This window comes from Python bivittatus, unplaced genomic scaffold, assembly GCF_059951505.1.
Source record: "Python bivittatus isolate LINGU-HERP-01145 unplaced genomic scaffold, Pbiv_v1 ctg000480_np1212, whole genome shotgun sequence".
NCBI lineage: Eukaryota > Metazoa > Chordata > Lepidosauria > Squamata > Pythonidae > Python > Python bivittatus.
In genome coordinates, this window is record NW_028277075.1 from 11,744,845 (window position 1) to 11,770,954 (window position 26,110).

General features: G+C 38.9%; 1 protein-coding gene across 2 annotated transcripts; it reads right to left on the minus strand.

Moving 5' to 3' along the window:
- Nucleotides 1–540: 540 nt before the first annotated feature.
- Nucleotides 541–26,110, minus strand: VSX2 (visual system homeobox 2). Of its 2 annotated transcripts, none has more exons than XM_088145337.1 (5): nt 25,592–26,110; nt 24,326–24,410; nt 20,355–20,478; nt 4,768–4,948; nt 541–2,883 (listed from the first exon to the last, which is right to left on the minus strand). In XM_088145337.1, exons 1-5 carry the CDS (start codon nt 26,043–26,045, stop codon nt 2,552–2,554), a joined length of 1,176 nt encoding a protein of 391 aa, XP_088001463.1. In that variant the 5' UTR covers nt 26,046–26,110; the 3' UTR covers nt 541–2,551. The 2 variants fall into 2 exon arrangements, with proteins under 2 accessions (XP_088001463.1, XP_025025819.2); XM_025170051.2 differs by having other exon boundaries at nt 541–2,946.

Here is a 26,110-nt window from a genome sequence, read left to right on the forward strand (position 1 = left end):
GAATTTGTCCCTAATGGCTTTCTCTCCCAATATTTGTAAGGACGAAGTAAATTTATCAAAATTCATAGGCTCTTTTGAGAAATAATGTTGGAGGTTTTTTTGCTGCCTGACATAAGAATCCAGAGCATGAATTCTAGGCAAGTAACAAAGTGGACATAATGTGTCTTGGCACTTTGATTCAAGTGTTGGAAACACTGCAGTCTTCCTCGGTGCTTAAAGAGAAGTGTTGGAGGTGACACTTCCCATTTAAGCATCAAATCAGGGTAGATTCATCTAAACTGGTTGCTTCTCTTGAAAACTTGTTTCTCAGCTTCTGCCATGCATAGAAGAGCCAGAAAAACAGTGATGGTAATCAAATCACCTTATTGAAGCTTTCTACAGACTTACTAAATGTGCGATTTCTAAATTTCCCTGTTGTATTAGTAATTTTCCTCTGATGCTGAGATACAGCCTTCTCTGGCCTAAAGGCTATAAAAAAGGTTTTGATTTGATTTGATTTGATACTGCCTATCTTGCAATATCTAAACAGCACTTATTAGTTACACTGCGGCATCATTCTTGTTCATCTTGAGTTCAGATTTATTCTGATTTATATCTTTACAGAAAATGGCACAAAATCACATGTTTCAAAGACTAGTTGTTACAACTTTTTATCTTAAACACCTCAAATACCAACTTTTCTCACCATATGTACATTATTTACACACCATGGGTTATAATCTAAAACACCAGATAACTGAGGAACATAGAAAGGGATTAGGTCAGCAAAGATGATCAGTCATAAACAAATAAAACAGCTCTTGTTAAAAATAAAGACAGGAAAAAATGGGGGACTTGCTGTCCTGGGCCTTCCCGAAAAAGAAAAAAAACAATGTTCTTATGGAAATGAGTTTCTTAGGCAATGTATGTGTGACTTGATATATTATGGTCACTTAAGCGACCATAAACTGACCATAAGTATTTGCTAATATAGTATTGTGTTTCTATCTTTACCATTTGCTGACTGCAACATCAAGCAAAGATATGCAGAGTTAATGAATGATCACTGATGATCAAACACTACTGATAGAATTTTCATATTAATGTAAACACAACGCAGTACTAATAAGTTTCTAAAACACAAGTGAAAATTTCTTTCTCAAGAAACCTCACTATTAGAGATAACTCTTACAGTACTGTCCACTTCTTGACTTCCATTTCTGAACCATGAGAAAGCCATCCAGACTCAAGAGCAGATGAAGCCAGACTCTTGTTTAATTAAGTCAGTGTTCACAATCCCTAAAAGAAATTTGAATATCAAGTATAATAACTGGAATTTAACTTAATCTCTTAGATGCATTTCTCGCACCATCAACTAACCCTATCTAAAGCTAAACATACAAGATTGGGACAAGTGGCTAGGATCTGAGATACACAATATGACATCCACATAGTCTTGGTACCCTAAGTGCTCCTTTCCTAATTTGTAACAATCCAGGATTACTTTAAAATATATGGAAGATATCTTCATTAGAATCAACTCAGTGTTGTACAAGTATATTTTATTTCATTGATATGATTTCTCCTGAAATGTTCTGGGGAAAAAATGGCATACCTATTTCAAAATAGTAAGCAAAGGCTGTGGCACGCTGCATCTGGGTACCTTAAACAGTCCAAAAGTAGGCATTATTCTGCAAGATTCACATTGTGTTAATAGGGCACCTGAATCTCTTACATCAATGACACTGATGTTGTAGTCAGGAACACACTCAGTATGAGGTAGGGTTGCCACCAGATCAATTCTTAATTTTGGGTTGATTTTTGGAAAAGAGTGGTTCTTTAATATTTAGCCTTAATGTCAGGTAATGGGCAGTTTTAAATGAAATATATAATGCATAATTAAACCTTTCTTCTCTTTTGGAAAAGCTAACAGCCTGACTGAGATAAGGAGAAAGAGACTTACTTTGATCACTAAATATAGTGATTGGGTACAGACATCATGGTAAGTCATTATGTGGTTTGACCGTTTGGCTTAGTGCGTTGTACAAACCAGCCATTGTGATTTGTAAACTATGGTATATATGGCTTAAATGTGATGGCAAAACCTAGACATTGAAGCTTAATCAAAAAATGATGGTTAAAATAAAACATGGCTTATCACAATGTGTGAACCTAGATAATGAGATGAATACTTTTAAAGATGAAGTGAAAATGTAATAACAGAGGCTGAATGGTTGGGGGGGGGAGAAAAACCCAATATCGGTTTAATAAATTGTAAAGTTATTCAATTTCCACCTCCCTCTCCCTGCTTGAAATGGAGGGAGGCAGAGCCGAAGGGCTCCTGAGGACAGAGATTGCAGGGGCAATATGCTCCTGAGGGAATCAGTCTCTGGACACACCCAACACAACATGGCCTTAGCCTGTGACTTCCTGAAATGTACAGAGACCAAGTGGGTCCACCCTCCATGTGAGTAGGGACTGCAGGGAGGACCCCATTAGTCTGAGAGGAGGCTGGAGCTACTAGATGAGTCAGTCTTTAAGAAGATGGCTGATTTCCCATCATCCCTTCCTTCTAAACCAGCTTTTCATCCTCTTGTGATAAATCTGATTTTTCCATTTGCCGATCATCCTCTGCCGTGGCTGCCTCTTCCTCTTTCTCTGGCTTCCTGACTGGGGTAGGAGGATCTCCAGGGATGGTCCCCAGGACTTTGGTGCTATGCTCCTGAGCTTTGGCCCTGAGGGCAGCAATGCTGTTCTCTCTGAGTTCCTCCTGGGAAATGGTGGTTTTGGAATCTGGCCCCCTCTCTTCCTTGTCACTCTTGTCAAGCTTGGGCAGGGCCTGGCGTTCCATCTCCGGCTTCCTTCCTGCCTCAGCCGCTGCCTCCAGAGACTTTTTGTGCATCCCTAAAAAGAATTGTTGGTATTCGGGTTTAGAAAAGCGCCTGGGCATGGGAAAGCCATCTTGAACTGAAAACAGTAAAGATAAAGAAAGGCCAGAATTAAGGAAAAGCAGAAAGCCTTGCTTCAAACAGCAGTCACACAGAGAGCCCAACAAACTGGGCCCTGCATGAGGAAGACCTCCAGCCAATTCTCTGACAGAGACAGCCAGGCCTGAGGGGGAAACTTACACCAGTGCTGCACCTACATTTATATATCTTTGCATCTGAACCCTGATGTCAAATCTGCACATTTTAGATTGGAGGAAGAAGCATCCTGTGTGAGGATGAACTGTCCTTAAATAGAGCTAAAAGCAGGGTTACAAAAGGAATCTATGTTTATAAAGGTACCGTTGAGAAAAAACACAAAAGACTTCTGAGGTAGCAAAAGGACAAAACCTCTGCTCCCTGCAGTTTAGTGGACTAGGGCAGAAGATCCTAAAGAGACAGCACCACCTAATTCTAATAGGCTGCAGATTTTTCACCAAATACAGATTAAAAAATGAAGTGAATGTGGTTCTCATGATAAAACTGTATGTGAAACAAAGCCTTGATGAGGGAAATGCTAACCCCTACAGGTTGCTTTTTTCTTAACATATCCCACCCACCCCTCTTTTCAGTTCTCATTTTCTTGTAGACTGAGGTATGAAGCAGTACATTTGTAAGAAGCCAGGGGTTAAATTTGAAGAATTAGTCTGGAAAAGCAGGGGGGGGGGGAAAGCCAAGGTAGGAGTAGGAGTGCGCAAGAAAATCAGCTACTACATTTAAATAGCTTTAAAATATCAGACAAATTTGTCATAGTTAAGTTACTTGTATACTGGGCTTGTTTACTGCTGAGCCTCCACAGTGCTTGGCACATGGAAAGAAGGGGAAAAGGGAAAAAGGCTTCTTTATACACAATCAACAGTGTTCAGAATTGACTTTTCGTCTGGCTATTCTGCAGATCAGACTGCACTCCAGCCATCAGTCTGCCATGCCAGGCTGCTCCTGAAAGGAAGGCCTAAGAATGGAGCTGAAAAGGAATTTTTCCCTTCTGATCTCTTCCTAAATAATAACAAGGCTGGCCAAGAGTTTTAGAATTCGAAAGGCAATTGTTTCAAGATTTGTTTGTAAACTTCCAGAGACATCTGGTTTGTCAGAAAGAATGCTGGACTAGAAGGACCCTTGGTCCAGCAGAGTTCTTATATGCACAGTTCTACCAAAACCCTTAAACTTATTTATTATGCCATGATCTGTGACAGATTTCTATTTTCTGAATTAGAAAACTTTTTAAACAACCTTTTAAGGATCTTCAATTTTTTTGCCACGTTATCAAAAGTTTACATTCTCAGCCAGCGTGAACATCTGGCAGGGGACTGGGGACGCTCACCATAATAACAGTTTCCATGTGGTAAACTGCTGAAAAGATATGAAGAATGTTTTTTGGCAAAAACATTGTAGGAGCATAACATAAAACACAGAGAATCAGCATTAGACATAAAGTGTTTATATTCCATAAAGTCTAATAAAACCTTCTATTAAAAAGCACTACTGGTAGCCATGCTTTCCGATCTGTGCCTGGTGAGCAACCTCTAGGTTCAGCAGAGAGGCCATAGTCAAGCTTCTGGCCTATATCAATACATGTTCAGATATTCCTTCCCTAGCCCACTTATTTTACACAATACAAGCTTTCTGAACAGATGTGTTGGCCTAAAGGTCCCATTATCTCCCTTCCAGCATGGCTAGTAATACAAAACACATAGAGGGCACAGTATCAGGAAATGCTACTTTAATTCCCTTCCAGTATGTTAGAACCCTTCCAGGGATGCTGGCCATACAAAATATAGATCTGTTCTCAAGACTGAGCTCTTACCCAACAGCCAAGGAGCACAGGATTCCATTATGCCATCCTTGGCTGATTTCAGAATGGATTCTGGCAGTGGGATGGAGTGACGCACCATCGCACCATACAGCCCATATTCTGCCATTACACTGCTTCTTCCCCAGCATTTCTCTCTCTTCCGCCATTTGGCCCGTCGATTCTGAAACCAAACCTGCAATAAGAAAGATAGCTTAATAAGGAAAGTACAATTTTTTGCCATGCGATTGCTGCCCCCTAATGAGTTCAATTTAAATAATTGAATATGTAAAACAGAATAAAAGGCACTGGCTAGTCCACTGAAGGGTTGTTTGTATTTTAAAACTAGTATGATTTAAACTAAAGATGATTTAAGGCTGTTTCATTCATTGGCTGGGGATGAGATGAGGCCAATGTTTGAGGGCCAAGGGGCAAGATTGGTGTTGTTAGAACATGACTTTATCACGGTGAAGTACCAGTGGGAATAGTCTTTAATGCTAATAAATCATTACTCTTCCACATTAACTAAGGCAGAATTTAATTAACTTTTCCCACTGTCAGGTATTATTTTGAATGTTTATCCCTTTATGTGCCAATTACATCATTTGTTATAACATTAATTCTGTGGGTGGGAAAGGAGAAGATCCAGTTAAACCAAACAGCCATTTAAAGGGGAAAAACTAAGTGGTCCTTCAAAAAATAGTTACATATGCAAAGCACTTGTTTATTTAAGTATGATTGACAATTACAATCCTTGAAATATTAAAAACAAATTGTTTAATATTGGTGTTTTAATGGTAGTGAAGATTTGAATTTTAATTTGAGAAAAATTATTTAAGTTAACATGACAGCATTATGCATACATATTCATATAATCCTATTCAAAAAACATTAAGTATGAATTTAAAAATGTATCTGTATTGTAACTACTGCACAGGCTATAGAGACTGTTTCTTCAATTATTATAAGTGTACTTAAAATTACATCTACTTAAAGCAGGAGTGCACAACTGTTTAATGAATGAGAGTCACACATAATATTTTTTTAGGGTTGAAGGCCGCATGGTGTAGGACAATGATTTACTAATAGTAGTAGGGCTATATAGGGCAAGGAGTCTCAAGTATTTTTTTTCTCTTTTTTAAATCAATGTTAAGCCTAATTTAGGACATATAGTATATTTTTAGTCCATCCTGCTCTAAATGGCAAGAAAGCATGCCACTGAATTTCAGCAATTGTGATCAGAGGAGCTCTGTGGGTTGCATGTAGCATCATGTTGTCTACCCCCAGATAGAAGAGTCATATACACTGATGATAACTGCAAGACATATTCATTTTTCTTAAACTAGTTGGAGTTTTTGTGGCAAAATGGAAGACTTACTAAAAACAGGATTAGAAATACATACCCCTCCCCCCCCACCCGACACATACAGATACAGTACACACAAATGTGAATGAACAAGCTCTGGTAATTTCATACAAAAAAGCAAATGCAAGTAATCTGAGCATACTTATGCTACCCAAAAGTCAGATTTAAGAGTAACATTATAAAGTGCTAATAAACTGAAGCTACCATATGGGTATGGGTGTTGGGTTATTCTTAAGCATAATTAAAATATTTGCAAAGCTATGCAATAGAGAGTTTAGTGGGCTGCTTCTCCTGAGCTTTCCCTCACAACTTCTTCTGGTGCTATATCTGCCATTGTGCCATCCGATTTACCACTATCTTTTCTTTTAAATTAAATATGGAGGCCAAAAAAGAGTGGATTGCCTCTGATGTGGCAAGTATGGTAGTGGTGGAAAAAGACTGTTGCCTTGACCATACTATGCAACTTTGCCTTACCATGCCTGCCCACTTGACCATTCATGTATACAGTAGGTAGGGAAAAAAAGGCAAACCTAAATTGACTTATACTCATTACAGGATAGGACCTCTTCCCACTTTGCATCAAGAACTTACATAAAAGGACAGCTGCTCTTCATGTACAGTCTGATCTGTTTTCCTCCACTTGGCCTGATTGAGAATGCAACCAGCACACAAAACCATTTCCTTTTCTGAGCACAGAACATCCTATCCATCTATCCTTCCTTCCTTCCTTCTCTGAGTTATGTTATAGCTCCCCAGTCAGTCATATGGCACAGTTTTTTACTTTCCCAGTTGTCACCAAATACAGCTAGTTATTTTCTAACAGCTTTTATTTTCATTACATCTATTTGTATACGCCTCACCAAAAACTCAGTTTTGACTGAGCAAAGTAAAAGCAGCATATGGGGACATAGTATTTTGATGGGAAGTCAGACACACACATGATTAACTGAGCTGTGGTTTGCTCAACTCAATTTGCAGAACACATTGGAAGAGAAAGTAAAATGTAACAGCTGAGTTCACATAACACTCTAGTATAAAATATAGTTGGCTAGTTCAGGGTCAAGCAAGCACAACTTCACTGTGTTCTCCCTAACTTTGGTTTGTTGCAATCCACGTACCCACCCCAGCTAGCACAGCCAGCGCAGGTCATTGCAGAGTTGCCAAAGTCTGAATTTTTTTTGCAAAATTAGGCAAAATAATGCCTTTGGACAACTTCCTCTAATATCCCTTTGCTCAGTTCAAAACTGCCAAGACTGTAATGCCCCGGTATATCAATTCTCTGTCTTGGTAAATACTGAATTGTGTCATGTTTAAATAATCACTTCATATTACAGTCCCATGGTGGAACCAAGTGAATGTGATTTGCACATTTCAGGGGGCTCTCTTTGTACAATCCCAGTCTTCACTTCATGTAAGATCTAGGTAAAAACTCTGCATACTTTCCCTTTTGAACAGTAGCAGTAATCAGCATCTGATGGCTCAGTGCAGGACTATAATTAATTCTCATTATGTCTTTTGTGCAAGTGGCCTGGATATTGTCTCTATTTATCAGAGGTCAGAAAGAGAGAAAGTAAAAGGAAGCAGTGCTCGAATGTATGGGGAATGCAAGAAAAGCTTCTTAGAAGCCACAGAGCTATGGAGAAAGAAATGGGTGAGGTCGGCTGCTTTCTAACCCACCTGGGGAGCACAGGCCCATCCCGTTGGCAGCATGAGGCTCCCACAATTTTGGCCGCGAGCCTAGAAGAAATCTATTAGCGCCCGGAGGCGCGCGCACTTCCTCTCTCCTCGCCTTTTTCCCGCCTGAGAGAGAGAAGCATCAGCTTTGAGATGAAAAATTGCTCGCGGTCTATTCAGGAGGAGGCAAAAGAAGAGTCAGCTCCAGGGGCAGCCCAGGCCTGATTGAAAAATAAGTTAATTTCAGTTTGAATCGATGGGCCTCAGGCACTGAAATACCACGGGAAATTAAAGCGGCTGCTCCCTGGAGATCGGCGCCATTGACCCGCGCTAATTAATGCCGTGGCGATGGTGAAGTTCTCGCTCGCTTCTCCACGAGACAGCCACCCCTCCCTTCAGTGGCGAGCAGAGCCCCACACCCCAGCCACCAGCTTTTTCTCATTTAACTAATTAAGCTAGAAAATTGGGTGTTAATTTGTTTAGGGTTTTTTTTTTAAGGCCCCCTCCCGTTCTTTCTCTCCCTTTCCCTCTCCCTCCTTTCCAAGGAAGGCACGCGCCGTACCCGGCAGAATGGAAATGAACGGTGGGGGCTCGCTGGCAGATGGATGCTCGGGGGGTCACTCAGCAATCTTCTCCGACTTGATTGCTTGATTAGGTCGTTAGCACATAAAAAAAATGCTCTCCGTCTGGCGCTGTCCTGATGAGTGGGACGAGGCGGGAATCGCCTGGGTAATTTATCTTTTTATACGGCAAAGAATTTGATTTCAATCTGCAGATATATCGAAGCGCCTTTGACACCTGTTTAACATTACAGAGCTGACAGCTTAACCCTGTGATGACTCCGCTGGGCGGCAGCAGATTCAGACAGGGTGGGGCAGGAGGGGCTCAGGAAACTGGAGGAGACCTCAAAAGGGGATTCTCATGAGAGAGAGATTTTGGGGTAGAACCGTGTACAGAGGAGTCCCTTGAGATTAACGACATACATGTTTTATACATATAAATTATTGAATTGTGTTGCAAGTTGGATGTTAAAATAAGGTTGCAAACCTAATTATACTTACATGAAAGTTAACAGGTAAATACACAGAAGGAACAAATCCCTTTGCAACTTTTTTCTCTCTGGTATTTTTCTATCGCCACCATCATACATGTTCACATTTAAGCATACATTTCCTTTCCTACAGCAATGAGGGTATGGAGAGTTGATATGCTTGAGTTAGATAAAGGCAGGAAGGATATTTGCAGCACTAATGATATCATAATAATTCTCACTGAATTTGATGAGGCTTATTCCTAAATAAGTATTCTTATAAATCCAATACTAAAAAGTACAGTAATGAACTGCATAAGTAATCCGAATGTTCAATTAGAACAGAAATATTTTAGAATTGTCAACAAAGTAACAAACAACTGTGAGTGAATTCTAGGAACAAATGTTACTTGGCTGTAAGTCTTGGGTCATGACAATGATCCAAGTAGGCTAAGATATCCGAGGCAGAATATCCTTATAATAAATTATTTAACAGTTTTTGCTGCCTTTTAATGTAGTCCAAAAATGTGCTGTTGGAAGTCAACTATATCATCTTTTTCTATTGTGGAAAGAAAGATCAGTTATTTAAATAGAATGTGGAGATATTGCCTTGATTAAAAACTGAAGTTTATATTTAATTATTATTATAGTTCTCACTTTCAATATTGTGAGCAATATTGAACTCATGAAAAAAGGGAGCATATATTTAATCTAAACTAAAACTAATTAGGCTTTCTTAATAGGTAGGTAGACATCACAGGTAATGATAACAATTTCCAAGAGAGCTTGGGTACTGTAATATCTAGTCAAATAAGGTTTGTAGCAGGCTTGGGAACCACCCAGGAACCTGTTGGTGCAAGCAATGGTGGTTGTGCATATACTGTAGGAAGGACGCATACGTGTCTTGAACAATGTCCTGTCTTTCAAACTGCCTTCAGATCTCAAAAAGAAAATCCTGTTGTCTTTCTCCTAATTCTGTTCTTGTCTACCCACCTCATTCATATACATAGCATAAATAAGAACAACCATTTAGCAAGAGGTAATTTACCACTATTGTTTGTGTGTAATCACATTGTGATAAGACAGTTGTGAACTAAGTAGGGAGGAACAGTTTGCTATACACCTGTGCACCAGAAAATTAAGACCTAAGGGTAAAATTTACCATATAGCTTGCCAAACTATTTCAAATGAACAGTTTATGAAGAAATTATATGCAACTGTAGTACATTTTCATTTGATATATGTAATGTATTTTTATGTGCATCAGAAGTTCAGTGAAAGAAATCTGAATATGTAAGCAGGCTTATACGCACATAGCTGACACACGCACATACACTAATTTGTGTTTGTATCCGCACTGTTCCATATAGTTTGTGCCTCTAAATGGACTTTTTTTTTAATATAACTGGAAATGCCTATCTAGATGCATTTGTTACATGGAGCTATATTGAATGGGTCTGCATTCTCATCTGAATGTATGGTCAATATTACAGTAGAACAGTTATCAGAAGATGCATGTTTTTTAAAAAAATAAAGTGGGTATTCTAATCAATACAAATGCTATAATAGCATTACAAAACAGTTCATATCAAAATGCTTTCTCATCTGAAAATGTCCGCATACAAATCTTCACTCAACCCACCCTCATCAGGCTTGCATATACAGTACTGTAGTAGACTTCTTCTTGTCATCTTTTTCCTGTCCACTAGATGGCTCCATGCAATGAGATTTTATGTTGTCCGGTACCCTCCGTTTCCTTTCTTCCATTGGTGTATGAATTCAGACATGAGAAGTGCTCTGTGTTAAGGGGCAAATTCTACACTGGCAGAATGAATCAGATATACTTTCCTGCTTATTTCAGAGCAAAAGATGTTGATTCCGGAGCTTGTCAGAATTATGTTTCTCCCAATTCCAAGCATTCCCAATGTCCTTTAAAAATATTTAGAAAAGCTCCCACTGACAGCCATTCCTTTTAAATCTAGTCTATATTTATGACCCGAGAACATCTATAATGTTAACTGTATGTCCTCTTTGTGAACAGAGATTTAATAGACAGGATTACACATCAACAGACTATGTTGCACATTCAGGGTTATGTGGAAATATTCTTTAGTACAGAAAATACGGTCACTGCATTCCTGGGAATAGGAATTATTCTAGAATACTCCCATAGTTAGCACAGGAAGCCAAATGTTATATACTTATAGATTTCGTATATGTTGTATGACCAATCTGTTTCAGCAGACTGCAGTGTGTGAAAAGGAAATTACATTTTAAATCCTAAAATCAGCATGATAATAGAGTGTGCAAAGGCAGACCCCCAATAAAACTGTTAAGGGTAATGTTAATATAATTGGTATGATGTCTGGTTTAAAATAAGTATGCAGCAGAAACAAATCTAAATAATTATATTACTTTAAAAAAAAATCCAGCAAGTAAGCAAGCCTATAGAAGAATGGATGTCTGTTGCAAGAAAACTGATCTGCTTCTGCTGAATTAGGGTCAATACCGGTACACTGTTTAAAAAGTGACACCGTTTTTGCCACTCTGACAAGCCTAAGTTTCAGTCTACCTTGTATTGAATTAGCCTTGAAAATGACTATTCCTTTTTAAAAAACCCAATGTACCACTCTTTTTAAATCTGTGGTGCCTTTTGTCAGTGCAAACAATTTCCAAAATATACAATTAAGTGATTGTGGTTAATATCTCTCCAAAAAATTAAGTCCACCAAACTCTCCTTCAAAATGGAAGGCCTGGTAAGTCACCTTAGGAAATGGAGCAAATCTAGAGAAAATGCTATATTTATAAGGTATGTAGCTTCTGCATTACTTACAAATCCTTGTTACCTCAAACTATATCAGGCATTCATTCGTCACAACAGATTATCACTGTGCTACAATCAGAAATACAAGATACAGCTTGTATCTCATGAGAAAAAGATATTACACATATATTACCCCTCACTTTGCTTATTCCTGAAACTTAAACTGGCATTTAATTCTATAAACACAAATGGAGGCTATTCATAGATGAAGTGAAGACTGCAGGTAGCTCTTTCCTAATTATATTTATTGGTATGTAGCTGAAGGCACACACTCTTACATTTTTCAGGTTACAGTGCTAATTGCTTTTCATGTGTTCTACTGTACATGTAAAGGAATTTTACTCCCAGGTAAATATATATCCCGTACTGCAGCTTTCAGCTTCTGCTTTTCAGGGACTCAGAGACTGGCCTTCTGTACTGTGATTTCTGTATTTCAGAACGATTTCTCCTCATGATTCCAACATGATGTGTTTTATATGATTTTTTAATAACTCACTTTTTTATATTGGCTGTCTCCTGATATTTCTGTATAAATATATTATTTTTATTCTATGCTTAATATTTTACTTGTTTTATACAATTCTAGCTTGTTTATTTTAGAATAGTTTTACAGGGTTTATAAACTGATTTAAGATTTCTTTAATGCAGAAGTGGTACATTTAAAAAAAATTCATTAATTAATTAAACTGCAGTTTTCTTGGCTTATAAATAGATTAGATTCAGCATCCTTGGAACATTTCAGCAAAAAACTTATGATAATACATTTAATAGGACTTTGACATGTGCTTGCTTAATTTGTCCACCAGAGGGCCAAATTGATATCCAATGTTCTCAGATCCTCCTTGTGAAATATGATGAAATCCATAGATTTCAGGAGTTTGGATATTCAGTTAATACATAACTCTTCCTTCATTACATAGTATATACCTTTCCTTTGCATATATAAATTAGGAAACTCCATGTGCTTTCTAGTTGTTCCAACAATGAGCTTTGGAGAGCTTAATTGGCAGTAGTAGATAGCAACAGCATAGGAAAAGTAGAACACTACATTATGTAATGTCAGACCAATGGTCCATTTAGCTCCATATTGTTCACTCAAGGGTAGAATAGGAAAACTTTTTCCTTGAGGATCTGATATGTTCTAATCGCTTTTCATTATTTCTGAAACTTGCCACTTCCTCTTCTGTGCTGAAATCTAGGTAATTTCTCTCATTCCAACAAGTTCTTATAAGCACTGTCCTAGAAATATGAAATCACTGTCCTATTCCACTAATCTGAACACCATTAGATCCTTTGTGATCAATATCATGTCAGATCTTTTCCTCACCTTACAAGAGCTTGGGTATATTTCCTTTTGCTTTAATTGTTTGTTTTCCTTACTTATATCTGCTAGAACCAAAAGAGCTTCTCATTGGTTTACAATACATCCATACAAATGAATACCAACCTACCCTCAAATTTACAAAAAAATAATAATAATAATTAATGACATTAATTCATGCTTCCAAAGCTCTCCAGAATAACTAGTTTTTTAGTAGCTAAAGGAAAGCAAACAATATCGGGGCCAATTGAATTTCTGGGGGATGCTGTTCCAAAAAGCAGGGGCACCATTAAAAAAAAACTTGTGAGACTTTACCACCACCACCACCACCACCTTATGTAGCAGATTCTCCCAGAACACACAAGTTGAATGGATCAAAGCAAGTCATAAAAGGTAATCGTGCAAGTATTCCAGTGCCAAATCATGTAAAGCTTTAAATGTCAAAAACAAGTTTCCAACTGGCCCTTGGAAACCAATTGGAAACTGATATAAGGCCCTGAGCACCAGTGTAATGTAATGTTGATGAGCGCCCTCAAACAACTGAGCTGCTGCATTCTGAACCACCTGAAGCTTCCTGGTGGTCTTCACAGGCATTCTCACATACAGAGCAATGCAGTAATTTAAATGAGAGGCGATAAAGGTATGAGTTACCATTGCAAGGTCCTCATGCTTCAGGTAAGGCCACAACTGGTGCACCAGCCAACGCTGGGCAAAGACATCTCTGGCCACAGCTTCTACTTGTCCATCCAGCAGTAACCGCAAGTCCAGGAAGACCCCTGAGTCATGGAACCTATTCCTTCAGGGGCAGTCAAGAGACAACATTGGAGCCATCAAGGAACCTTGATGGGAAAACAGCACCTTCATCTTTTTGGCTTCAACCATTTTGTTGCAAGACTTTGCCCTACTCACCACAGCAGAGTCCATTAGGAGCAAAGATTCTCAAATCCGAACAACTTTATTGGCAAAACACTGTGCAAAACAGCCACAGCGCCCAGGCAGGAGATTTAAAATGGAGTTGGACACTCTAAACAAGCCCCCCTAAGCAATAAAGGAGTAGAAGTAGCAACACTTCTGTTATAGTATAAGATTGAGCTTGAGTTTGTAACTCTGCTCAGTCAAGTTCACTTTTCCTCCTCTTCCACCAGCACTCTAGGCATCTCTTCTATCATTTCAACTCCTGGGGATCCTTGGTAAACAAAGGAGCCAATCAAGATCAGTGAATGAGGAGAGGCTGCTTTGGGTCAATCATGTTGAGCACCCAGGCTCCTGTTGCTAACCAGAAGCTGACCAGAACTGCCCATACATATCACAATGAAAATCCCCAACTACCTGCCATAAACTACCTGGATCTCTAAGATGCTTGAAGCAGGTGAATTTAACTGACCTGTTCATCCTGCCAAAGTCTTGATGGCCACCAATCTCATCTGGACCAGGAAATGATCTAACCACAGCAAAGAGCAGATAGAAGTGCCCTCCATATCCAACTCCAACCCCATCTTTGTGAGATGGAGACATAACCCCACACAACTGCTTCAAGACAAAAACAAAGTCCAATGTGTGAACACCAATATGCACTGGATCTCAGATTACTTTGGACAAAATCACAGTCACCTTGGAGGCCATAAATTCTATGCTTAAACCATCCCCCAAAGTATGGAAATTGAAGACACTCAGCAGCCCTGAGGTCACTTTAGCAGGGAGCCTGCCAAGCAGCAGGGCAGCTGGTACACCAGCTGGATTCCCAGCCTGTCCCTTTGGCCCAACTTAATATGTAGCCTTTCACACTCTGTTACCTCAGAAGCAAAGTCCTTCTATAATTTCCTCTTGTAGCTTCTAAACTCTAAACTCTTCTCTCATGAAGTACATTAGCCATCTGGTCTTTCTCTTATTATTTGATCTTTTTATTCTCAGTGTATGGTCTGAATGCATATCTGTGTATACAAACACATGTACATTTTACTAAATTAATAGACCCTACTACTAAAAAAACTCAGCTATTCATTTAGACTGAAGCACTTGAGGCTAGGTTTCATTTCTTTCTTTCTGGAAATCACAATGTAATGATAAAACTGGTACTCTAACATTAATTCAATAGGTCTACTCTAATTTTGCTTAATCTGTTATCTAACACATATTCTACAATGTTTAAGTGGTCCATTTTCCAGATATTTTAATTTAGCTTATAATTAATGTTAACTGCATCTTTAAAAATGTTTCTGTACTGAAATAATGTACTATACTTTTGGGGAACATGAATATCAAAAACATTTTTTTCTACACTGCAGAAATTATGCTTTGTTAAAATTAACATGTCCGCACTTTGGGAGAGTTGTAGACCACAGGTTGCTTACTGGACTTCCTCGGAAGCAACTTACTTATTCAGACTATCTTGCTCAGTAAAAGGCATCCAACTATTTTCATTTCTCCATTAAAAAGACAAATGAGTTTAAATAAAACATTTTTCAGATGTATAGTTCCTAAACCTTCCCTCTGTTCTGATTTAGACCTGTTTAGAAAATGTGCAGTTCTGAGTGTTATTTCAGAGATCTGCAAAACTTTTATAAACCAGAAAGTGCATTATGTCTGCCTATTCATACGCTGTATCAAGGTTATTTGCAATATTTACAGTGCTATCATTTTCTATGACCCTGTAAAAAAGATATGAAGTTAAATGAGTGTAGGAAAGGAGGCACATGGTCTGCATAGCTGATCACAAATAAGTGCTCTTACTCCTGTTGCTCTGCAGAAGCACAGGGAAGCTAGTATTAGTAGAGCAGTGTTTTTTTAACCTTTCCTGCCAGTGATATCACTAATTCTAAACCTGGAAAGAATTATTTAATTCAGACAGGTATATCCGAAATTCCCTTCTTGCAGTTCCAGCTAACATCTGACATCAAAACAATAGTTTACACAGATTCATTAATTACAAGTGATGTCACCAGAATATTAGATAAATTGCAATATACTTCTTGATTTTTTGAGATGCAGAAGCTAATATTGTTGCCTTGCTTTGATAATGAAAGAAATCTGGATGAGAAACACTCAGGTTCATATCAGGCCTAGAATAATGGAAGAAATTACCCAAAGAAGGAAAAAATGGTGGTGGGTATAAAACAAAAATGTGCTTCACTTGTTAACATGAAGATGGATTTATTATTAAGCAAACCAAGAAGAATAGAAGAAAGAAAATAAGTATTTGAAGAAAACAAGAGATGAGAGTAAGTAGAAAAAAATAACAGTGGAGAACAGATACATCCAATTGTAAAAGTCCAAGTATTTTTCCTAAAGCTAAATGCATGTCTGTTCTTGATGCAGTGGTTGCAATGAAATCAGGATATTTAGATTAGTGGATAAAGGGATCCATCATAGTGACACAGCTAATCAGTTCATTTCAGCAAAAGTAGAAAATCCCCCAAATACTTCTTTCCAACTCTGGCCTTAAAACATAATATGAACAATTTAAAAACCAATAATTTGCACTCCTGCCTAACAATCTGACACTCCTGTCTGAGTTATCTTCTAATGGTAGGATTGGACCTGCTCCTCACCCAGTCAAGACATACACGAATTGCACCGAGGGTGAAATGCTAAAGGAAGTCTGCCATCTCTTTTGCCAGTTGTTATCCACCTCAGTCTTTCTAAATCAGTAATGTATTATCTTCCTCGTATGAAAAGAATTAGTGGAACCTGATTTACATTTAATTCCCTGAATTGATTCTCAGTATAGAGGAACTTATTTGGAGCTAATATATGGTTCAGACATAAATAAACATGCCCTTGACTATAATCCAAGAAATACTATTTTGTTCATTCTAATTTCTGAAGTGGTATTCCATCCATGACACTCACTGCAATTCATATCAGTCATAGTACTGCAATATTAAAAAATACAGTATGAAATTAAGTATCAGTGTCAATTAAAACATCTCAAAAAGATTAAAACAAATATATCATGCATAACACAGTTTAGCCATCCTCATTCTCCAGATTTTATTGGTCTCATCAAAAATAATCTCACCTGACAACGGAGCTCAGGCGGGTCTTCCTTGAGAGGAAGGTCCTAGAAAAATCACTGTCAGTAAGGTCTGACTATGTATCCTATGTATCTTGTGATACAGAACTGTCTGCCAGCCATGAAGGTTGTTAAATTAGTGTCTATAAGGAAGGACCTTACATGTACCTAAAGCATATTGGGCCTAAAGACACTAGAAAACCAGCTCAGATAAAGTTCATTTTTGTCTAACGATGCAACTTAACAATTGAGAATTGGGAAAAAGGAATTTCCTCCCAATAATTTACAGTGTTAGCACAAAATAAAGCATTAACTGGAAGGCCTCTCAGAAGCCAATACAAATGTTCTGGGATTACCACTTATCTTCTGGATCACAGTCCTCATGGTTGTAAATCTACAGTCCTCAGGCATAATGACAAAAATAAGACCACCACAGACTTCTGCCATGCTTCATGCTCCTATGATTGGGCAAGCTCCCCCCCCCCGCATTGCAGACACAGCAACCCACACCATGCTCTAGAAATTCCAAATATGCCCATTGGCCAAAATAGTTGCAGAGCTTTATCATGAGTGATAGGGAATAACACTCCCCCCAAAAAATCAAGTGTTAATATAATGTAATTGCTATGAGTGAAAAAAAGGGCACGAGGTATAATCTGATTTCAGATGTAAGCCAATATCAATTCAATGTTACCTATGACCTTCAAGGATAGGATTCTTCCCTCCCCCTCCATTTTCCATTCTTGTATATTGCAGTGCACACTTGATGTCTTGTTACCAGGTAGATTGACAAATTGAAGGAAGTTCAGCAAAGAGCAACCAAATGATTAAAGAGCTCGAGAGGGGATGATTTATTGTGCATAATTTAAGTAAACAGTTTTATAGCTTGGTTAAGCATTGAATTGGGGGATGCTACAGGAAGATGAGATCCCAAAATGTATTGGGCAGAAGGGTGGCAGAATATATGCAAATATCTGAGGAATGCAATTGTAAATAAGAGGAAATTGTTGTAGTCCTCACATAGTTATTCTAATAAAAAATGCTAATGCCATACTGATACTTAAGGGGGAAACCCTCATGAAATAATGTGTGATATCTAGAATATAACTCTTAATATGGCTTAGCCAGCTATGATTAGCCTGTAAAGTCAGAAGCATGTCATTCATCTTTAAACAATTTCTTAATGAAGTAATTCCTTTACAAGAAACAAGGTAGAAGGAGCCATAGCTCAATAACAGAGAATCTGTTTTGCGTGCAGAAGATCACAGCTTTAACTGTTTCAGTCCTATTAATGCCTGAAAGCTCTATATATTCTATTACCATAACTGCAATGAAATATGGAATAACATATGCTAACATAGTTATGCATTTCTTACATAAAAGAAGTAGAGTAGATCCATCCTGTTGTGCAACTACATCACAAGATTTTCCCACAATGTATCAAGAATGTATAATTTTGCCTATGCAAGCTACCTCAATCTCTGAGCAACTTAACTGCTTCTACTAAGATGCCATATAAGTGACTCCTATGTCATGTGGCCTCTTAAGTCCAGATTACCATGTCATATACTAAGATCACACTAAACTGATTTAAATGCAGGATCAGCTCAAACTGCTAACAGCAGAGCACAGGTCACAATTCTGAACTGATTTTCTAGCAGAAGTATTCATCATTTGAAATTTTAAGTAAATTTTAAGCAGTTGTAGAAGAGTAGATCTAGTTAACCACTAGCCAGATACACATCTTAAATGTCAGATCAGTCTTTAAACTGCAAGTGGAATCATGTAATTGAATGCAGTCTAAAGTTCCCAGCAATATGTAGTGTGTGTGCGTGTGTGTGTGTGTGTGTGTGAAGGAGTATATTTGGTTTTTATTTATTTTGTATAAAGGAACTTTAAATCAGAAGAGGCCCTACTTAAAATATGAAGTGACACAATCCAGTTACATCAACAGAAACAGCTTCATTTTATACAATCTTCATAATATCCAGCTATGTGAGATATTGTAATCCTTTAAATAGTTAGTTTAAACTATTTTAAATAGTTAGTTAAGCAATGTAAGTAGAGAATTCAAATGTTGAATGCCCTTAAGTGTTAAAAAGTCATAATATCATGAAATCTGAAACCCGGTTCAAAAGGTAATGGAGCTGGTCCTTTTTGTTCATCGACCATTATTCAATATAGCAACTACGGTGCTGTATGAAAACTGTAACCTCTGGCTATACTAGTTATTTGATGTTTGGTTATTTATAAACACCTCTATATCTGAATGAACCATTATTTCCACTGTGAAGAACTACAATAAACTTGTATGTTCATGAACATTTATGTTAGTTTTTTTTTAATATAACACATCTCTCCAGAGGAAATTAAGAACTAAAACTAGTTGGAAATAATGACTTATTCTTTTCTTCAGTAAATGTTTTTACAAAATGAATTAAAAATACAGTATTTAAGGGGGAAATCTAGTGAAGATCCAAAGTACTGAGTAACCAGTTCTTTACTTCTAAGGGTGCTTTAGGCATGGTTTCCTATCACAGTCAGTAGACCTCACTTCTCTTAGGTGCTCTTTGAATGTGTGGGTCTAGAAAGGGTTCCCAGTTCTAAGACTTCAGTACATTACTTCCAGTACCATCAGCATTTTATTCCCATTGCAACTGGGTGTGTGAGCTCTGGAAGTGAAGAGCGCCATCTAGCTGCAGTACCAGCCTTTCTTAATGTCAAGACAACTAACATGAAGGACCAGTCACAACTCTCCATCTTATGAGGGTTTATTCTTCAAGCTGATTCAACTACTCTGACTGCTACTTTACTGTGAATGCCCCCTAGCTTTCCTGATCCTTTCTTACTGCCTTGATCCTGATTCATACTTATGTTGGACAACATGCCTGCCTTTTATTCCATTTGGATTAATAGCCAGTCACTTGAGAACTTGCAGTTAGAGAAATTGTCATGCATCCTGAATCCTGATGAAGTCTTATAGAAAACTATTACTCATTTCAACATTTTGTTAATTTCAGCATGCAAAAACAATTACATCCTCTTATATGAAATGTCTAACTAATAAAATATAGAACAATTAATGCAGACTTAGACTCATGCACACAAGAAAGCACACCAACTCAGCATTATCTTCTAGTTTTGGGATGAATCAGTTACAAGACAGTCCTTTAAAACAACCTTTCTGAAACTGGTACCTTCTAAATGTGTTGGACTACAATAATCCAGCAGCCCACATTATCAACTTAATTGGCATCAAATGGGAGAAGGCTTGTCTTACAGAGTATATTACTCTTTCCAAAGAAAGCAAAATATGTTGAACAGAAAATTAGTGACTATTAGTGACATGCAATGATTGAATTGCAATATGATTACCTGTATCCTGTCTTCAGGAAGTTCTGTTTTCATAGCCAGCATTTCCCTTGCATAAACATCAGGATAATGGGCCTCATTGAATGCTTTTTCCAGTTCCTCCAGCTGGTAGGATGTGAAGATTGTCCTAAATGGAATAAAATTCACTGATGAAAAAAATAAAAACAAAAAATAAAAAAACCGAAAAATGAAAAAATCCTTAAAAAGCACAGCATCAAAGGAAAAATTAAGAAAATGAATGCATTATACAAAAGAATTGTTCTTAGGTTGAAGAATACCAAGAAAACTATATTGGGTCTTCCCATTCACTGTAAAGGAAAAACTAAGGGCATAGAGGATTACCAGTGAAACAAATGGGCTTAGATTGTACACTTTTGTGTACTAAAGTATATTAACATTAAAGTGGAGAGGGTAGCAAAGCTGTAATCATTGTGGAGTGTTGTTTATGAAGCAAAGGGAGAAAGGAAGATGGGCATCTCATAATTGTAGTGATTTACTAAATTAATAACCTTTTACCAGATTCTTTCATTAATAGTCAATAAAGCTATCATTAAAAAAGCTACTTCTAGCGGAAATTATTCAGGCTTTTCCAGCAAAAACTTGGGAAGAGAGAGGAGACATACATACATTCACCATCATACTATCCCATACTATCTCTAATAATTCAGAGTAGCTATCATTTATAGCATGAGTTACTTCATATCATTTCTCTTCCTATGCACTCTTCTCTGAGATAGTAAATAGAATTTGTTTTTGCTCGTGTATGCTGTGATCCTAAATATTCCAATGTGAATGTTAGTGAGTTTGCATCCAAATAAATGTATTTTAGTCTAAATTTAGAAATTAAATTTGATATCTATATGTAATATGTACAGTGTCACGAAATATGAAAGCTATTCCTTTTTGGTCTTTAGATTTCTTACTAATTGGCCCATCTTTGTTTTCTGCAAACAATAATTTGGCATATTATTGAAAATAAGGGGCACCAGTTTGTCAATTTAGTTCCAAGTACTACAGAAGCAGCTGAATTAATAATAGGTATGGGTTAAAAATGACTTCCAAATTAGTATTATTTCTTTCTGTGAAATATAGCATTAACACTTATTAAGTGTTTCATAGGGCTGCAACAAAACTTAACAAAAAGATTCCACACTGGCAATTTAGCTCATGCAACTCCATCACTATGGGTCCAGCTAAGCAGCTTTAAATTCTGTGAAACTGAGAAATGTAGACTTTCCTTATCTGTAATCAGATACCAAACAACAGATTTTATGGCAACATTTAAGTTTTCAAGAACAAAGCCCATCTATTCTTATTTTTCTGCTTTCATTGTTGCAAAATATTGCTTACATTAATGTTTTCAAAGGATATATTTCACTTCCAATTCTTAGTAAGCACAGTAGAGTAACCAGTGTGGTACTGATGGAGTAACATCATCCTCATTATCTCCTTTCCTAACATTTGCTAATCTTTTGTTTTAAAGGATATACTCCAAACACTTTGGAGCATCTATCTTCAGGAATTTAGCTTAGTTTTTCATCCTGTGGCTCTATCACTTCAAAACAAGTAATTTCATAGTAAAGATATGCTTCTTCCAAATCTGGATAGCCCAAATAAGAAATTCCTCCTCACTTTAGGCAACAAAAATTAGCACCTGGAATTGAAAAGAAATGGAAGCACAACTCCAGAAGGTGACGAGAGATACCTGCAGAGGAGAAAATGTGTGGATCATGTTGTGCTCTAAATCTGAATGAACATCCAGACCAATTTCTGAAGCATGGAAAATTCCCTGGTTATGTGATTAATGTACCTTGGAAGCCAACTGCATTTCGATATTTTTCATCCCAGTCTAAAAGCATATCTGCATGTGCACGAGCACACACATACAAGCATATAAACAAATTGAAAATAATATGAAATCAACCTTCCCAGAAAAAAAAACCTGCTTCAAAAAGAAGAAAAAAAAATCAAAGCCAAGATTCTAAATGTAAAACATTGATTTTTAAATATTTACATAATGTATTTCCCAAGAGGGGAGCCAAGACATACTTGAATTACCTACTAGCATGTAAATGTTAAACATTTCTATCAGCTTAATAATAGTAACAATATGAGGGGCTCCTTCTGCCATCAAACCTGTGTTTTGGTGTCTCCCATCCTAAGGTCTCTCCTCTGGCTCTCCCAAAATTATCGCCTATATAAATGGAGCAAGCTTGTGCAACCCCTCACTGCCTTTCTCTCAAAACAAATAGCTTCTGTTATTGTATATTATTTTAGGGACAGGGAATAGTGGCAGGATTTTTATTTTTAATTTGTCTACTCCTTTTGAGGGGAGATAGAATTCCTGTCAAAAATAACAAGCAAAATTCACCCTTTTGAAATGTAGCCTTAAAATTTGTTTGTAACAGATTCTTTCAGATTCTGTGTATAAAATAGTAGTAATAGCTGATTTTCCCCTTCTTGCTCAGGATATAGAGAGATGTAGTTCCTCTCCACTGTGCTACTACTTTTTGGACAGATATTTCCTGAAGGCATTTTTTTTAAATTAATACAAACATGAAATTATTAACATATTCAACACTAAATTTCTCAGATTTCTGAACCAGTTCATTCCAGATTCAAATATAAAATGCACCAGAATTCTAATCTTGATCTACTACATAGCAAGCCCTTCTCTTTATATTGGCCCAATCCATCTGAAAAGTTCTTCCCCCATTTGTTCATACATCAATTAAAGTGTGAGAATCATTCGTTGCCATTTCAATTGTTATAATTCCCAAAGAAAATGAACCATTCTGTTTTTCTTTTTTCATTACAGCCAGCCTTGCATGGGGACATTTAACATAATACAGATATTCTGCCTGTTAGCAAAATTAATCTTACTCTTCCCAGATCATGTCCAGGTGGACTTGCTGCTGAATACACAAAACAGGACTAACTTGCAAAACGGGCTGCCACTGATTTTCGTTCTGTTGATTACTTTGGGAAAAAGAGAGCAAGATGGCGGGGCCCTTGTTGGAGCCTCAGTAAGAAAGGAGAGCAGGCTTCTCCTTGGGTGATCCCCCACCTTCACTGTTAAGTGGTGTGCTTTTCAGTCTCCAAACTGTTCTGGAACATTTTCGGGTAGTTTTTCTCCCATCAAGAATTCTCCAGATGTGTTGGACTACAATACCCATCACCCCAGACATTGTATTTTATTGCTAATCACAAAAAAAGCATCAGCATCCTTGTCAGGTGGGAAAGAGGAATTAAATTTATTTCACACACAAACGAAAATCTTGATAAACCAGTGATCCCTTGTTGACAAACCGAGCATCTATAGAAAATTAAACACGAATTAAAAGCTAATCTGGTTGGGTAAAACAGTAGTTTGATTTTTAAACTGCTCTAGCAATTTTAAATAAATACTAATTTCTTTGATTTATTCACAGCCTTAATAGCTGTATCGAAAGAAAAGTGTATCAGGACCCTTTGGACAGCTCCCTCTGGAAGAAAAGTGCTGGAGATCAGTGAGAAGTAGGAAAATCCCCTTTGAGATTTTTGGATTTGATGGTTCAACAAATAAAAGTTAGAAGAACACAATACAGAGCTTGACATGGAGAAAACCTAGCCCCTAATACAGTATCTGTCTTCTTTGGAATTGTGCTTCCGAGGAAAACCTGAAGACCAAGGGATCCATTCAGAATCTATTGACAGAGGATGTGACGCTACTTGCACAAGATTTCTAGCACACCGCTCTCCCGCCCTCCCCACCGCCCCCACCGTCACCAGCACCACCGCCGACGAGAGGCCTGATCCTAAGGGGGTGCGGGGCGGGCGAGACCCAGAGTTCACAAGGCCCAAAGGCAGAGATTCAGATGGCCTGCCGGCCAAACCACGGCGGGCGCGCAGGGTGGGCAGCAAGTCCAGGATGGGCAATAGTCCTCCTACCCCAGACTGGTTCCCTCCCGGCCTTGAAAACAAGGTTCCCTTACCTGTGCCGTCTCTTCTTCCTCTTCTTACTCTGGTTTAAGGTCGATTTCGACATTTTTCTGTCGCTGGAGGAAACATCTTCGGAATCTGAAGACAGAAAGGCAGGAGCGATGGAGAGGGCTGCTGCCTTGGGGGGGGGGGTCTCCCCGCCCGCTCCGCAGAACACGTCAGGCTGTCACCCGCCGGCCTTGTCCGAACTTTTCGGATCGGGGCTTTTGTGGGGAGGGTTCGTTTGATTGGATTTCGCTTCCTGGGGGCGCCCCGTAAACCCTTCCAGCCGGGAGATGCCTCGCTCTCTTCAAGCTACTTTTCCAAGTCTTTTCTCCCTCCTGGGCCTGGGTCCTAGTTTTCTTTTCAAATCAGACCATACTCCCACACTGAGATTTCGTTTGTCAATCGTTACAAATTTTAAAATATTAAAACAAAAAACGAAAGACTGAGTGAGGCAGGAAAACAAAAGTTATGTAGAAGAGGGGAACCTTTTACACTCGATAGGCAGGAAACAGAATCTTTCAAGGAATCTTTTTTATTCTTCTAATCTTCCCTGTATTTATAGGACGGGGAAAGAAAACCCTGCACTTTGGATAAAGGGAACTGAGTAAAGCAGCAGGGCATTTTCTTGTTAGGATCCCTAAAATAACCACGCGCCTCTCTCTCCTCTTTAATAATCTCCCAGAGCTTCGTGTTACAGTATTTTTAATGCATACCGTTACTCCGTTTCTCTTTACATTGTTCTGGTTTAAAGTTTAAAACATCGAATTATTCATGCTTATTGCTCTAGTGCCCATCACGATAAATGGGACTTTTTGTGTAACTCAAGCCGCACCGCGGCTTTATTTTTGTCCAGAAACGGACGAAGAGTGTTTTGAGAGATGTTTGGCTCCTGCACCACTACTTCTCACCGCTTTATCTCTCGGTATTATTAATTTTGATTGTGATACACTGTGTGACTGCAAGGCACTTAGCCGAAAATTGCTCACGTCTGACAAAAACGGGAACGTCTGAAATGAGGTCGAGCTGGCTCAAAAACGCATCCCTGGCATCGGGGAGACTCTTAAGCCCCGCCGGATAGGCTGGGACGCGGCCATCGCCCCTTCGGGATCAGCTGCGACAGAAATGTGGTGGCCCAGCAGGTCTGGAGTGGTTCGCAGCACCTTGCCAAGGGACAGAGATCTCTCACCTCCCGGGATAGCGGCTCCCAGCTGTCCCCTTCCTCCCGGGCCCAGGGCCCTCCTCCCCACTGCTCTGCGCCGCCACAAGAGCGCTACCTGAGCTGGCCGTCTGGCTGGTGTCTAGCTGCGCGGGAGCTCTGCCCAGCGGCTGCAGGTGGACGCTGGGCGGGTCGGCCAATACCTCCAGGAAAGTGGGCTGCGCGTAGAACCCGGGGATGCTGCCGGTGCTCAGCAAGCCCATGCCCACGCCGCCCACCCCGGCCGGGCTGAGGACGGAGCGGGCCGCCAGCAGATGTCCGGCGGGTAAGGAGTCCAGGGCTGCGCGAGGTTGCGAAGGCGGCTCCTTGTTCAAGCCCAAGATTTCCTGGATGCCGAAGCCGGTGCAGCGTGGTGCTGTAGGGCCCGAGATAGGCTTGGCCCCCGCGGCTGAGCCCCCTACCACACCCCCTGCCCCATTAGGACCGGAGGCCGGCGGAGGAGGCGCGCCTTCGGGGGGTTGGGGTTTGCCGGGCAGGCTGTGGGCCAGCGAGTCCCCCGCTTTGCCCGTCATGCTGTGGCTGGTCCCTTGTGCCCGCTCCGGGGAATGCTCCGGAGCCCCCGCCTCAGGCCCTTTTT

Bases quoted from the DNA above. Each gene is read 5' to 3' on its own strand.
- VSX2 (XM_025170051.2), bottom strand. From the start codon at position 26,045: ATGACGGGCAAAGCGGGGGACTCGCTGGCCCACAGCCTGCCCGGCAAA. The intron at 24,411-25,591 runs GTAGCGCTCTTG...TTCTGTCTTCAG, and splicing joins CAGCCAGACGGCCAGCTCAG to ATTCCGAAGATGTTTCCTCC. The intron at 4,949-20,354 runs GTAATCATATTG...TTCTTATTGCAG, and splicing joins TTCCTGAAGACAGGATACAG to GTTTGGTTTCAGAATCGACG.